Source organism: Silurus meridionalis, chromosome 4 (assembly GCF_014805685.1).
Source record: "Silurus meridionalis isolate SWU-2019-XX chromosome 4, ASM1480568v1, whole genome shotgun sequence".
Lineage (NCBI taxonomy): Eukaryota > Metazoa > Chordata > Actinopteri > Siluriformes > Siluridae > Silurus > Silurus meridionalis.
This window is the reverse complement of record NC_060887.1, coordinates 22,269,000-22,284,475: the sequence shown is the minus strand read 5'-3', so window position 1 is coordinate 22,284,475 and position 15,476 is coordinate 22,269,000. Positions and strand designations below refer to the sequence as shown.

Here is a 15,476-nt window from a genome sequence, read left to right as displayed (position 1 = left end):
AGCAAGAAGCTTAGATAACATAACGAATAGTCAGATAAGATATACTATTATTAACAATTGGTGCCATTTTATCACATAATTTATGTTTGTAGAAACAAAGGCGGTTAGATGAAGCTGCTGAATGTGTGTTAAGGGTAGAGACAACAATAATCACTCATTTTAAAAAAGTTTTTTTTTTAACAAAGATAGTTAGCAGAGGCACATCTTCAGATTACTGTCTCGAACAGTAACATTCAAGACTGCACAAATGACCTACCTTAGTGGAGCATACAGTATTATCCAGACATACAGACATTATGTAGTACATATTTCAGTCAGTGACTAGATTTTAGCATTTTAGTGCATAGTGCAAGTACAAGATAAGCTACAAAAATGCTGTACAATTCTTAAAAAGGCTAATAATGCACTCATTAATTAAAATTGATTGGATAACCGAAGGAGTCCATTAAGATTTTGAATAAATGAATAATTAAAAATAATCATCAGACAACTGAACAAACAATACTTTTTGATTAAGGAAGCACAGTAATCTTTTGTAAGTATAAACAACTCATACTGAAATTATCCTGAATTATCAGTATAATTTAACCAAAAAAAACTGCTACGTTCCGAACAGCACACATTAACCAGTGCCAGGTGAATCCCACTTTATGAAGATTTCAGACATTGGACTTTTAGAATAAACAACCTCTTATTTAATACTTAAAAAGGGCATTTTATATATGATGTTTCTCCATCATTGAACATTTATAGGCTCTGGCAAGGAGGAGTTGGTGTTGAATCTAATGATCTCAGATGTTGAGATAATTTATGAGTTGCTCAGGAGCACCTGGTTCCACAACTCCAATTGACTGTATAAGACTGTAGAAAGGACACTACCCACAATCACACACTCCGGTGCTCATAGTAGTTCTTTCTCTCTGGTGTTTGTAATGATTTTATGATTTATAATCATCTTTTGGTGTCACCAAAATGAAGATGGGTTTCTTTTTTTGAGTCAGGTTCCTGTTAAGGTTTCTTCCTTATACCATCTAAGGGAGTTTTTCTTGCCACAGTCACCCCAGGCTTGCTCATCAGGAATAAATACACATAATTCACATATTAACATTATTCTTACATTCTGTAAAGCTGCTTTGAGACAATGTCCATTGTGAAAAGAATTATAGAAATAAACTTGAACTGAATTAATTAACATGCGTCTACCATGGCAGGGTCACTTCTGTGCTCAGAATGCTTTACTACAGATCAAGGATTTCATTCTTTTTTATTTATATCAATGTAGTTACAATATACTGTATTCTTACAGTAACTGCTTTATCCTGAGCGGGATCGCTTGTAAGTCTGTGCACAAGGAGAAAGAATTCACCCAGCAGGTGATGATGTCAATTGCCTTTCACACTCACTCACCCTGCTGTCAATAATTACAGTATACTAGCACTGATATTGTAAAGTTGTAATTTATATTTAGATGGTAAAATAATGGCAACAAACTACAAAACCCAAACCTCTACAAAACACTTCTGTGCTAAAAACCAGCAAGCAATGGATTAAAATTTAGAGAAATAAAATATTATTATGTATTTAAAAAACTGTGTGCATTAGGGTCTATATGTAACCAAATGTGAAGCTGCTCTTTACTACAGATGATCTTCTCAGAACTCAAAGTCAGTGTACTGAACATTAATGTATAAAACATATAAGTTGTAGTTCATTATATATACAATCTACTCCATTGTGTTATTTATGAATTTACTCAAGTATGTTACAGACACTTAATGTTAGAATTAAATCCTGGTCATGGAGACATCTCGGCTACTAGTTTGCTTATATTTTGAAAAACAGTACAAACTAATTCTTAAAAAACGTCTGGGTAGTTAGAGATGTAGGTGGAAAAATTTTTTAATAAAACAAAAACATCCCTAGATAATATTCAAGTGATATCGGTGAGGCTGAAGAACTATAATATATATTTTTTTTGGTTTAGCTTTTTGTTAACAGTGTTTCTAGAATTTAATTAGGGCCACTTTGGATTCAAGTACAAATATGAATATTTTCAGCACTAAACTGTGTTATGTAGTATGTTGTATGTATAAGTAGTATTTTGTTTTGCTTCTTAATCCAATTATATTGATTTCAAGAAAATGTAACTCAATAATCAAAGTAATAAACATTATGTGAGTTTAACTATATTTATAGTCATTGTATAGTTAAATTCGAATGTGTTTAAATGAGGAGTAAACCACAATAGGTATGCTGTTATAGTGCAAGAAATTGAAACCTTTTCTTCAGTAAAATAATTAACTGTCATCCCTTAACACCCTGTATTTAAAAAAAAAAAAAAAAAATATATATATATATATATATATATATATATATATATATATATATATATAGTACAGACCAAAAGTTTGGACACACCTTCTCATTAAAAGAGATTTCTTTATTTTCATGACTATGAAAATTGTAGAGTCACACTGAAGGCATTAAGGGCTATTTGACCAAGAAGGAGAGTGATGGGGTGCTGCGCCAGATGACCTGGCCTCCACAGTCACCGGACCTGAACCCAATCGAGATGGTTTAGGGGTGAGCTGGACCGCAGAGTGAAGGCAAAAGGGCCAAAAAGTGACAAGCATCTCTCGGGGAACTCCTTCAAGACTGTTGGAAGACCATTTCAGGTGACTACCTCTTGAAGCTCATCAAGAGAATGCCAAGAGTGTGCAAAGCAGTAATCAAAGCAAAAGGTGGCTACTTTGAAGAACCTAGAATATGACATTTTTCAGTTGTTTCTCACTTTTTTATGCATATAATTCCATATATAATTCCACATGTGGTAATTCATAGTTTTAATGCCTTCAGTGTGAATCTACAATTTTCATAGTCATGAAAATAAAGAAAACTCTTTGAATGAGAAGGTGTGTCCAAACTTTTGGTCTGTACTGTATATAAAAAGGCTGTTCTCGTGGCAGAGAAGTACTCTCCGCTTTCCACTGCACATGACTGAAACAATGGTGTAAATCCGCCCCCAAGTGGCCAGAGTTGGTAAATGGTTTTTGTATATGTTTTGCAGATTCCCTGAGTCTTATCCCCTCTACTAAAGCATGTGCTCAAATGACTCCCTGATAGATCAGGTTTTAGACAAAATTGTGGAGTCAAACCAACTGCAAATTGCCATTTAAAAAAAGGAGACCTACCAAATACTAAGTAACTGAAATTCATATAAAAATTTGTAATCCAAGGTTTTGCTAATATTAAGATTTTATTAAAATATGTAGAGCATCCAAAAAAATCAATATGATACAACAGGCTCTACAATACAGAAAATTGTGTGAATGGTCATTAGTAAGCAAAATCAGTTAGGATTCAATAGAAAGTGTAGTGTACAAAGTCAAGCCCATTGAAGCAAAACTCCCTCCCTGACTTTCCTGTTGTTAAATTAAAAGACACATCATGCTTGTTCAGCCTTTTCTTTATTATATTTAAAAATATACTTAGAAACTGTATTTGGCTGCTACAAAATGAATCAGCAGATTTTAGTCCCATGTTATCTTGAGCATCTGGCAGCTAAGGTCCCAGAGTCGCTGCGCCATTTCATCATCCATAGCAGCATTAGAGCAACTTGCAGGTGCACAGTCACTGCAACAGTGGCAAGAGAGAATGCATTTTTCAGTCTCAGGATGAAAATATGACCTTGCAGTTATCTACATTACAAACAAAACAAAACAAAAAAGTAAGATGTACCAGAGTTATCCTGACCTGTAATAGTTGCCACTCTCTGTCTCCAGCTCAGGAGCTACTGCACAGAAGATAGTAGTTTGAGCTCCCTGCACTGATGTTTTGGTGAAAGGCTTAATCAACCATGTGACTGCCTGTTGGGGTCGATTCAGGTGCCTCCACAGTTCTGTCTGTACAACACCCGGGTGAAGGGCATATGCCGTCACTCCTGTCCCTGACAGACACAACACAGAAATGAGAAGCGCAAATTAGCATGTGCTCCAAAACTAACACAAATGCATTTTCTGGCCCTTATCAGAAAACTGCCAGATGACATTGTCTTGCCACTCACCCTTTAGTTTTTTGGCTAAGCAGCGAGTGAAGAGAATATTGGCCAGTTTGCTCTGGCTATAAGCTTTTGTTTTATCATAGCTCTTTTCACTGTTAATGTCATCCAGATTGATGGTCCCCCACCTATGCGCCATGGATGATACAGTGATGATTCGAGCTGGAGCTGATTTTTTAAGCAGGTCATGTAATAGGAACGTCAGAAGGAAGTGACCTACAAAAAAAGTATGTGGATCATTAATGTCACATATATGCTCACATTAAGCCAAACAGACAGTCTTTACTATATATATATATATATATATATATATATATATATATATATATATATATTACTCTTACCCATGTGGTTGACACCGATTTGCATCTCAAAACCATCTGTTGTTTTACCATATGGACATGCCATCACTCCAGCATTGTTAATCAAGATATTGAGTTGTTTCTCCTCTTGAGAAAAAAACAGTAAGTCGTGAGATATGGACAATAATTTAAATATATTTGTTTATTTTTTTTTTTTATCTAACTATCTTTATGTAATTAACTTTTTCCAAGAATAATGATAGGCACATGAAATAGAAACAGCCCAGGTCTTAAAGCCCACATCCATAACAGAAGCAGTAGAGGATCAGCACTTATTATCAACAATAATGCTGATAGTCTGAGCCCCTTTCATTAGCAATGTTTTTATAAATATTTTCATGGTAAAAGGTATTTTACTAGCATAGATTCGATTTTAATGCACTTAAATGACACTTCCCAAATGTAAGTAATACTTGGTAGTTTGTGTAAGAAAATTGCCACACTTCAGGTATGTAAAATTAGTAAGATCCCTTCACATGCTGAATAAATATACCTGACAGCATATTGGGTCATTAAGAAGTTATGTAGAAATAAAAATAAAAAAAATGTGAAAAAGTAAAAGTGTTACTAGAAAATCCCTTATGTACAGCTCGGTTAGGGAAAAACGTACATCTCCCCCCAAAAACTACAAAGTGTACCATTTGGAACATGTTGGAAGCAATTTAGATTTTCCTTTAATGTGTTATTCATTGGTAAGTGTATTTGTTAATAAGCTAGAATTATCATATGCACAATATGCTAATTATTGTCCTTGTTTAAAATTATTTTAGATATTTGCTTCTTTTTTTCTCTGCCCAATTACATACACAGCCATGGCCTTTCTGTAATTATCCACACTTGCACTCTTCCTAATGTGATCCTGCTATCCAAAATCAATCACAAGAAGACCTGTTTCTCTTTTCTGAGTACCAGTTCCTCTTAAAGTTTTCTTTCTAATGTTATTAAGGACCATTTGCTGCCTTCAGTTTGCTCATCAGGTGTCTTTTCTCAGATTTACGTGAATGTTTGACTGCTGTTAAAAGCAATACGCATATTTGAAAGGAAAGTAACAGCTAAACAGTACAGTAGAATCCCCACGATTATATCTTGAATGTAAAAAGACCCAGTTTCCACAGAAATGCTTTGCATGAGTCAGCTATTACGAAAAGAGTTACACAAAAAACAGGAAACCAGCAAAAAAAAAAAAATTCTGCTATTAAATGAGAAATATAAACATCTAAACCATGGTGGTGTTCAGGGTTAGAGTTAAATTCAATTTCACTGGGAGATAATTGTATGAAAGTGTTTTAACATGCATGTGCTCTGAGTGCAACTAAATATAAACCTAAATATGTAGTTTCATACCACTATTGATACTCTGGGCAAATTCTTTGATAGAGTTGCAGTCAGCAAGGTCGAGTTTTTTGCAAACAACATTCTGATTCCCAGATGTTTCGATGACCTCTTTCAGAGCTGCATCACCTTTCTCCATATCTCTGCAGGCAATGATGACCCGCATACCTGAAATCAGAGACAGAACTGACTTTTAATAACTATTTCCACAAATTATTGGTAAAACTTTAAGAGAATATAATCTTATATGGTTATTTATTCATTCATGTATTATGAGTAGTAATACATTTCAGTAAACAACAGTTGCAGGAAAGCATTAACATGGTGGAAAATCATTCCAGTAAATTGTACACCTGGGCATACCTCTTTTAGCCAAATCAATGGCAGTCTCTTTGCCAATCCCAGTATTTGCTCCAGTAATCAGTACAGTTTTGCCAACCAACTTGACCTCAGAGGACCATGGTCTAAAGTAGTTTCTGTGAAGGTAATTGGTCATAAATTAAAAATAAGTCATTTTGGAAAAAGATTTTCTCTACATTTGTCTTGATTATCTTTTATAACTCGATTAAAAAGTATATTAATTCGTTGTCTCTGATGAACAGCTATGAAATAAGCATTGTATTAACCTCTCTCTTCCTGATTTAAGAGCATTTCTTGTGAAATATCTGAACTTCCAATAAGTTTTAATAGTTTTCAGACGGAAGCAGAACAAATTCTTTGCCATACCTTAAGGCTTGCATGATCACGGTGAAGAGGACGTAGAAATCAATGTAAAAAAATGTGAAGGAAAAAAAAACCAAAAACAAAAAAGACAGCGAACAGTAAAGTGACTTTTCTTGAATGGAGAGGAATCTCAGACGTAAACAGGAAACGAAAAGATTCCTGCACTCTGATTGGCTACTGAGCTTCGGGGGTGAATATTTTCTCATACTTTTTTGCATACCAATTTTTTTTATATAAATGTATACACTTTCTGGCATCTGTGTCAACATTTATGTAAATATATAACTAAAATATTTGTGTGGTGCCGCTAAAAATGTGCCCCAGAATGGTGGATTGCTCACCACCAGAGGAAGAAGGTGCAATGTTGTGAGGAGATTGACTGATTTAAAGATTTGAATTCGACAAATGACTTATTTAAAAAGAGAAACAATGATCAGACTGATTACACACACGTGCACATGGATTTTCACCGTTCACACGTATAACAAACAGTTCATATACGTGATTCGGCTCAGTGTTCACCTAAAAGCTTTGATTCATCGAGTCGACTCATACTACACATCAGTGCTCCACGTGTCGACGCTCCAGGCAAAAACCTGAGGAACGACACACGAAAATTGTGGGCCGATTGTTTTAAAACAAGACACAGGAGTAATATTTTGTCGAAGTTTCTTTTATTTAATTCACTCAATGTGGAACTTTTTATAGATCGAGCGACAGACAGATAATCATAGACATATTATTATAATTATTAGTAGGCAGTGCCTTTAAAAGGTTAGTAATACAGGCACAAGTCTCACTTTTACTGACAACTTACATAGAAATGATCGGGGTACTTTACCTGTTCGCCACTAGAGGCCAGTAGAGGATTCTTTTATTTTGCGGGCTTTATCCAGTGTTCCCAGGATAAAGTTAAATTGCAAAGTGCTTTGCTATCTACCTGAAACCCTTGGTTGAAGCATGAGCTACATGAACTGACCATCCCCTCCCCAGCTGAAGAGAGAATGAAGCAATTTTGTATTACAACTGAACAATATGCTACAGACATTTAATCTGTACTCAATTATAAATTATTAATGCCTGTGTTATTCAAATATGAGTCTGGCGTTTATAATACTTATATACGTATATATATATATATATTTATAGACCATGTGAAGAAAACTGGTACTTGTTTTGTCTTAATATAGTGTTCAGTATTACTAGAAAAATATGCAAATAAATGCTATGCAGTGTGGACAGATAATACTGTGTAACGAATGTAAGAAATGAAAAGCGTAAAACCAATATTTACGATTGAGTTATGCACTTCAGCAGGATATTGCTCACATAACTGCTCATTTCTGTGAAAAATTAACCAGGCCTGCATTCTTTTACCTTTTTTTTTTTAACCTGTAAATTTCCAATTTACCTACCATTAATACAATAAAAAAAAAACTATATGCCTGAAAGTTACAATGAAAATAGCTTTGGGAAAAAAAAAAAAAAAAGTATGGAAAGTTTAAGCTTACTAGAGTTATCCTCAATAATGACACGGGAAAAACAAAAAACAAAAAAAAGCAAATGGCAGAAAACAATACCTTAATCAAGACCATACATTATTCATGTTTATATTATTTGTAAATAATTGTATCTATTCACTGGTCACTTAAGAACTTTCATGTTCAATATATGATATTTACACTGTTACTGTCAGCTTCATGTATTATTAAGTACATAAACATAACTTAATTTCCATAAAGCAATGAAACAAATAAACAATGAAAATATGCTGGATACTTTATTTGTCTTCAAAAGAAATGAGACATTGTAGATGCTGGCACTGGCATCTGGAACAAAAGCTTTGGATAGTCTCCCTTATACAGGTAAGTAAAAGCACAACTTCTACTCACAATGCATCAAAGATAAAATTTAAACAAACAAGAAAAAAGTGGGCTTGAATTGGCTCAGATTGGCATCAAACAGATTTGAGAACTACACACACACACACACACACACACACACACACACAGACAAGCGCTTTCATAACAATAACACTCGCCGGTCTGAATTATTACATCAAAACACAGAACAAAGAATCCTCCATTGGATAAACTGGTAAAATATGAGCTGGCTCAGACATACAAAAAGTCTTATAGGAATGCATGTCATGTTAAAAAAATCAAATTTGCAAATAGAACAAATGTGAAAAACCTGATTAATTTTGTGGGTTTTTTTTTTAAAATACATTCAGGCCACTTAATCTTGAACCAGGGCTCCCACTGAGTGTTCATAAAGCACTAAAGGCACTTAGGTTATGCATAACTGTGTAAGAAAGTGCTTATGTAAGATCACTGGGAAGTATACAAATCACTTTCAGCAATACCAGCACTGTTTTAAGGTGCAGGCTGCAGAGGTAGGTTTATACATGACCATACTGAACTGAAGTACCTTTCAAAAATATATATTTATTGCCCTACCAATTTAACCTATTGGGAAGACCATGGAGGGAAGTAAAAAAAAAACAAACATATTTTAGAGCAGTGCTAATAACGTGTTTGACAGTTGATAGTCTGACAGCTTAGAAAAGCCAGTGAAAATGACCCACTTGTAGGAAATATAATGGTGAAATGATGTAAAGGGGACATCACCCTTATGCCCAAGTTCAACAGAAGATGTGCAGTATGCCAGGCAACATCCATCTATTCTCCAGTAGTGAACCTGTAGGGGGAAAAAACTATAAAATAAACATTTCTACACTGATATAGATTGATGTCAATATCCAATATCTCTATATAAAGATTGTATATACATCCACAATAATTACTATTGGCAAGTAGTACAAGTTAACATATATCCTGTGGAATATAGTGTACAGGCTCACCAATTAAGGTGCACCGAATAAAGCCTCCTTCTCATCCTCTTCCTCGTGGTTGATGGAGTGGAACTCTGCCACATACAGGCTCTTATCAATGCTACCAGGAATGGGCTTAATGTCAGTCACAAGCTGGTCCTCGATGGCTTTCAGATTGAAACGATCATCTGATGTGATTAAATTAATCGCCAGACCCAGGTGCCCAAACCTGCCTGGTACAATACAGAAAATTAAATAGTCAATTAGTCAAAAAATATTAATTTCTTGGATTAATAACCAATTAAGCTTGAATGGCATTAAAATAATGAAAAGGAAATGTTTTGCTTGATTAAGAAAAGACAAGGAAAACCTTTTTAAAAAGATTTGCACATACAGCATCCAACAAGAAGTGTAACACCAAGCTCAAGGTTAGCTGCTAAACAATTTTATACATGCACAGCAGATCTTTTTCACCTGATCTTCCAATGCGGTGTAGGTAAGTCTCTGCGTTTTTGGGAAAGTCAAAGTTGATGACCACATTGACAGCCTGAATGTCAATTCCTCTTGTGAAAAGATCTGCAAAAAGTCATTATAATGTCATTAAATTAAGCACCACTGTTGACAAGGCAAGTCTGAAAAGCAAAATATACTGACCTGTGCAAACCAGGTTTCTGCACAGACCATTTCTGAAATCATGGAACACACGGTTTCTGTATTCCTGCAATATATACATTTATATTTGATGAAAATCTCATTTAGGAGTCAATCTATATGCATTATAGCAAAAAAATGATTATTGTAATGACTATCATGTACTTAACAATTACCTGCATCATCTTTGCATGGATATAAAAACAAGAGTAGCCCAATTGTGTGATCTTCTTAGCCAAAAGTTCCACCCTCTGCGTCGAGTTACAGAAGATTATAGACTGGTTAATCTGAAGCTTAAAAGAAAGAACAAGAATAAATTATAAAGGGTAAATTTACAAATGAACAGTAACTCATACATTATGTATAATAGGAAATGAAAGTAAAATCTATGTTTGCTGTCCTACCCTGGAGAAAAGAGTGTTGAGGCAGTGCACTTTCTGTCTCTCTGTTACATATGCATAGTACTGAGTAATGCCCTTCAGAGTCAGCTCATCCATCAGGTTAATCTCGTAGGGCTTTTTCAGATGTTTTGACTGTACATAAGAAAATTTATAACACGACACGAGTTAAAACAAACGTAAGGAAACTATTTACACAAGTTGCTGTAAACCCCCTCTATTGTTCTCTTGTTGTGCCACTCACCATGAATTTTTGTACAGTGATGGGAAAAGTGGCAGAATAAAGCAAAATCTGACGATTCTTGTCCAGAAATCCTATTATTTCCTCAATAATGACAACAAAGTCTTGAGATAGCAACTTGTCTGCCTATGAAAAGACAAAAGAGATAAAGAAACTTAAATAACAAATCTATGTATGGATTAAATTATGTAACACAAACCACAGTAAAGACCACTGAAACTGTTTGCTCTGTTCTTTTACTTTGTATTCCTCAATCAGTCTGATTGTTGAACATCTCCAACCTCATCTTTGTGAGGTAAACAGTCCTACCTCATCCATCACCATCATGTGGACTTTGTCAGCTTTGGCGACACCTTTCTTCATAAGGTCCAGCAGCCTGCCTGGAGTGGCTATCACCACATGCACTAAAGAAGGGGGACGACAAGGACAATAATGACAAATTTTGAGTGGCTCACCAGAATACATTGAAAATTTTTTAATAAAATTCTGAAACGCTCATTTGTGTCAGCCATCTCAAACAGTTGTTACCCATGCAGGCTTACCTGTCTCATCCAGCCGCATGATGTCATCCTTTAGATTTGTTCCACCAGTAGTGGCCATGACCTTCACTCCCCCCATGTGCCTACTCATGTTAATACAGATTTGGCTCACCTGCAGAGCCAATTCACGAGTTGGCACCATTACTATGGCTGAGAGAACACAAGAAAAAGTATTATTCTTGTGCATAATGTTTAAACACAGTAGCAATAGAAACAGTGGAACTAGACACATGCCAAGTGAAAATCTAGTATACTGGAACTTCTTATTTTAACCACAGACTGACCATAAGTAAGAGCTATGACAAAAGCAATCTGGCATTTCATATATACAAATGATGTAAAAATAATGTCAGAAGCAATTGTGTGTATAAAAATGTCTCAATTTGTCCCATTTGCGCACCACAGGTAACAAATACATTAAATAATAAAAAAAGATTATAGATTTTAGTAAACATACATACATCATATAATTACTTGGACTAAAATAGGTAAAAAGTCTTTATACATAGTCCAATTTTTAGGTAAATTTTAAGCAGCATACAACATTTTGCTTAGTTTCCCCAAGCAATTTTACCTTGAATATGATCCTTTTTTAGGTCAATCCTCTCCAGGAGAGGGATGAGGTAGGCGCCGCTCTTCCCTGTACCATTTTTGGCCCGGGCCAGAATGTCCCTTCCTGATAGGGCAATGGGAATACTCTCCTCCTTCAAAATAAAGGCAGGGAAAAAAAAGGTTGATTGAAAACATTTTATACTGCAAGCTGATAATGAGAATGATCCAAAACAAGAACCATTTGACTTAATTTTCTATAATAATAATAATAATAATAATAAAAGTACATTTTACTTATTATTTGCATGCCTGAAATACCATTAAAATATATAAGCCAGAAATTCCAAATAGCCAATAAAAAAAAAAAAAACCAAACATATTTTAATGGCCTATTCAAATTTGTGGCATTTGGCACTTCCACTCAGAAACCAAATGGCACTTCTGCTTGTAGTTCACCCTTGATAATGGCAATGGTGTATTTTCCCCCTAATGTGTGCAAAAGTGCCAAAAATACACATCAATAGCATTCATCATAATAATATACAAGGCTTGCAAAGCTCACTTTGGTGCTACTAGAGACAATGCTAATATTATTTCATTATTTCACTACGGCATAGCCTTGAATATGATTAAAAAACACATCTGGGAAACCCTGAAGCTGACCTGTGTTGCTTAACTCAGATAAGGTCACAGTACCTGAATTGGAGACGGCTTTTCCCAACCCATTTCAAAGATGCCCATTAACAATTCACGTTTAAGGCAATAGTCTTCAAACTCATTGCCCTTTGTCGCAGTCACATCCTGAAAAAGAAATTAATTTGGGTTTCAGGATGGTATTTGCTCAAGTACACATGAAAGTTTATTGTATAAATGTACAAAAAGAATGCAAATACTAAGCAACTGAAATAAAAGAAGAATAATTGCACAATTTTTAGCAAAGTGTAGGGTCTCATTTTCACAGTCACGTTAGAAAAAAATATGCATTTTCTAACTTACTGAGGTTCGCACTCTCGTATCTTTTTGTGGGAGATGTAGGGCCTTTTTCCAGTCATCTCCAAATCTTAACACAAGATTAAATAGATACTATTACAAACCAGTGACAAAGACTGAAGTGTACACAATATTTACACAACTTGAGGTTTACCTAATGCCACCACTGGTATGTGGTATGCTGCTTTCTTTCTGGGATGCACTGAACACCATTTCTGGTTGCAATCCTGACCGGAGACCTGCAGGCCTGGTCTGTCCATTCTGCTTGGTAATGCCAATGACTGAGGCAGGGATCTGTGTTCTTGCAGTGGCCATTGCTATTGGATTAACTTCGCTCTTGTTGGTTTGCTGGAGACTTCTCTTCCAGAATGTTTATGCTAATCTCCTGTTCTTTAACTGCTTCTGTCAAACCCAATGCCCTACTGTGTAAACAGCTGTTTTGTACTACTCTCACTCTCACGTGCAGACCTCTTGAAAAGAAGAGGTGTTGACGTATGAAAATAGTTTAAGAAAACTCTCCCAAAAGAGGAGAAAATTGTATTTATAAGAATAAATAACCTGTTGCCACTATTAAAACACAAAAATTGGCAAGCACGTATTTTTTAATCAATCATTCAACTCTAACCTTCAGAATTGTGTATGTTAAAGCACACATATGCAATTTTTTGTCTGCCACTTTTATCCCTGAAGGTTGCGTAAATAACTACTTTTAAACCACTTCCAGTATTACTTTACTCTGGTGTACACTGACTTTTATACTTTTTTTTGGATCCAAGTGCTGAAGAGTATATGCAATTCAAAAATGTTAATTTCAGCTTATGACCTAAAGATTTTTGGTGTTTCTTAATGAGAAATGTGAAACAAATATGTCTCTAGTAAAACTAATGGCACGATATTCAATTTGGAAAGTAAATACAGAATTCTTTCAATTCTGCAATCATTGGCGGTTTCTTTTCACTATGGCTTGTTGTCTCTTTGAACACCTCAGTGAAGAAAAATCTGGATTCTGCAGGGTGCCACCTTTAAAACAAAGAAATACAGAAAAACAAAAAAGAAATACAGAAATTATTAGACGTTTCAACTAGATAAAGTAGGCCAACTAGCCAGGTGAGAGTCCAATAAAGATAAAATTGGGACATTTTAGACAATTAATTATTTACAAATTCAGGGATTTATTATTCTGTCTTAATCATGTTTTCTTTGAGTACTTGTATAAGAGGTGTACAGCATCCAGTTGGAGTTTAGTGCATAATACTTTTCAGTATATAAAATAAAAGAAAGGTTGTTGAAATATAATCTTACATTCGTCGGAAGAAAAAATGAACGCAGGGGATAAGAGGATGGACAAATATGTACAGTAAAGACATGTACAGATGTCAGGGCATGCTGCATTATTGTAATGTGATGTATTGAGGGCAGCAATGATCAATACAGGACAAAGATCGGATATTTATTCTCTTCTGTCAAGCACTAGGGAGAGAATAGGGGGAAAAATTGTCTTGCATAACCATTCTGCTTTGGGAACGATTTCCCTGATGACATAAATCCCGAGAGTCCCCAATCTTACTAATTTTCTACATGAATTGCTCTTGCTGTAAAAAAATTATCAGAATACACATCTCTACCATTCATCAGAAAGCAGGTTCTCTATCAGAAAGAAGACATTGACAAAGAGTTAAGGAATAGGATGTGATCGCAAGCATGTAAGAAACGCTGTGTGTGTGTGTGTGTGTGTGTGTGTGTGTGGGGGGAGAGACCCTAACCCTACAAACTTGTTCACATATAAAAGTGCTGGTATTTGATTCAGCACCGATGAAAGGATAATAAAACTGGTTACTGAGAGATTTGTTTAGGGCGAAGAAAACGTGCCTAACAACTCAATTTTGCTGCTAGTGAATATGAAAAAATGAAGCGTTATTAGTCCAATGATACATCACCATTCAATAGCACCAGATATTAAATATTTGAGCCCAGATAAAGGTTCAGGGCTCGTAATGACCAACTTCTAATGTTTCGCATGCAACAAATCGACTTCCCTTTTAAGCTGTAGTATAAATGTCTAAACTCGCTACATGGCTCGGGCTCGCTAACTGTTAGCATTGACTAGCTAACTGCTAACTAACGCCGATAGCATTATTTTTTTAGCTACCTCAAAGCTAGTAGTACAGAAGTAACAAGTTAGTCCCCCTAATATTGCTAAGTTAGCTACACAGCGGTCAGAATGCAGGTAACTAACGACAGCCAACAGTTGTATTGTAGACGAGTAGGTCTTTTTTTCGATCACCGATCAAGTTATACTTAAAAAGTTAGGTCAACTTTTTTTATTTAAAAACCGGGTGATAAGTTCCTTAACTAGCTAACGCGAGAACCATACTGTGGGTGGGTTGAAGACTTCTTAAAATTTCGACCAAGTTTAAGTATGTAATTCAAGTGTAAATGTACCTTTTAAACCTCAAAGATTTAAATCTTCGCTGGTTTCTTAAATATAAGTAAATCCGCTCCCGGGTTGAGAAACTCCTGCTGCTGTAGCTCACATTAACACTGTCCCTTTGTCTCTTCAGACTTTCAGCCAATATGGCCGCGCGTGCACAAGTCCTTGCACTAATTACGCAGCGCCTCGCGAGGCCAATCACAGAGCGAGGTTTGAATTTTGAGGGCGGGGCCTCCACACTGGCTTGCTGCAGGTGTGTGCATTCGGAACTCTATCCCCAGGTTTCCCCTTTATGAGATAAAATAATGTATTTTTTTTATTTTGGTCATGTTGTGGTGTGTTGTATTTAGCAATGTATATATGTTGT

General features: G+C 35.4%; 2 protein-coding genes across 3 annotated transcripts; both read right to left on the bottom strand.

The window, feature by feature from the left end:
* Nucleotides 1-3,450: 3,450 nt before the first annotated feature.
* rdh12l (retinol dehydrogenase 12, like) lies at nucleotides 3,451-6,635 on the bottom strand. Of its 2 annotated transcripts, none has more exons than XM_046848513.1 (7): nucleotides 6,478-6,635; nucleotides 6,115-6,227; nucleotides 5,764-5,919; nucleotides 4,402-4,506; nucleotides 4,064-4,273; nucleotides 3,754-3,940; nucleotides 3,451-3,633 (listed from the first exon to the last, which is right to left on the bottom strand). In XM_046848513.1, the coding sequence occupies exons 1-7, from the start codon at nucleotides 6,489-6,491 to the stop codon at nucleotides 3,531-3,533; spliced, it is 888 nt and encodes a 295-aa protein (XP_046704469.1). In that variant the 5' UTR covers nucleotides 6,492-6,635; the 3' UTR covers nucleotides 3,451-3,530. The 2 variants fall into 2 exon arrangements, with proteins under 2 accessions (XP_046704469.1, XP_046704468.1); XM_046848512.1 differs by having other exon boundaries at nucleotides 3,754-3,946; nucleotides 6,478-6,634.
* Nucleotides 6,636-8,241: 1,606 nt separating this feature from the next.
* ddx61 (DEAD (Asp-Glu-Ala-Asp) box helicase 61) lies at nucleotides 8,242-15,276 on the bottom strand. The gene is made up of 14 exons (XM_046848256.1): nucleotides 15,121-15,276; nucleotides 12,833-13,698; nucleotides 12,685-12,748; nucleotides 12,385-12,489; nucleotides 11,711-11,840; nucleotides 11,140-11,286; nucleotides 10,907-11,001; nucleotides 10,601-10,723; nucleotides 10,363-10,491; nucleotides 10,135-10,251; nucleotides 9,962-10,025; nucleotides 9,782-9,883; nucleotides 9,338-9,540; nucleotides 8,242-9,174 (listed from the first exon to the last, which is right to left on the bottom strand). The coding sequence occupies exons 2-13, from the start codon at nucleotides 12,991-12,993 to the stop codon at nucleotides 9,341-9,343; spliced, it is 1,437 nt and encodes a 478-aa protein (XP_046704212.1). The 5' UTR covers nucleotides 12,994-13,698; nucleotides 15,121-15,276; the 3' UTR covers nucleotides 8,242-9,174; nucleotides 9,338-9,340.
* Between the last annotated feature and the right edge of the window lie 200 nt (nucleotides 15,277-15,476).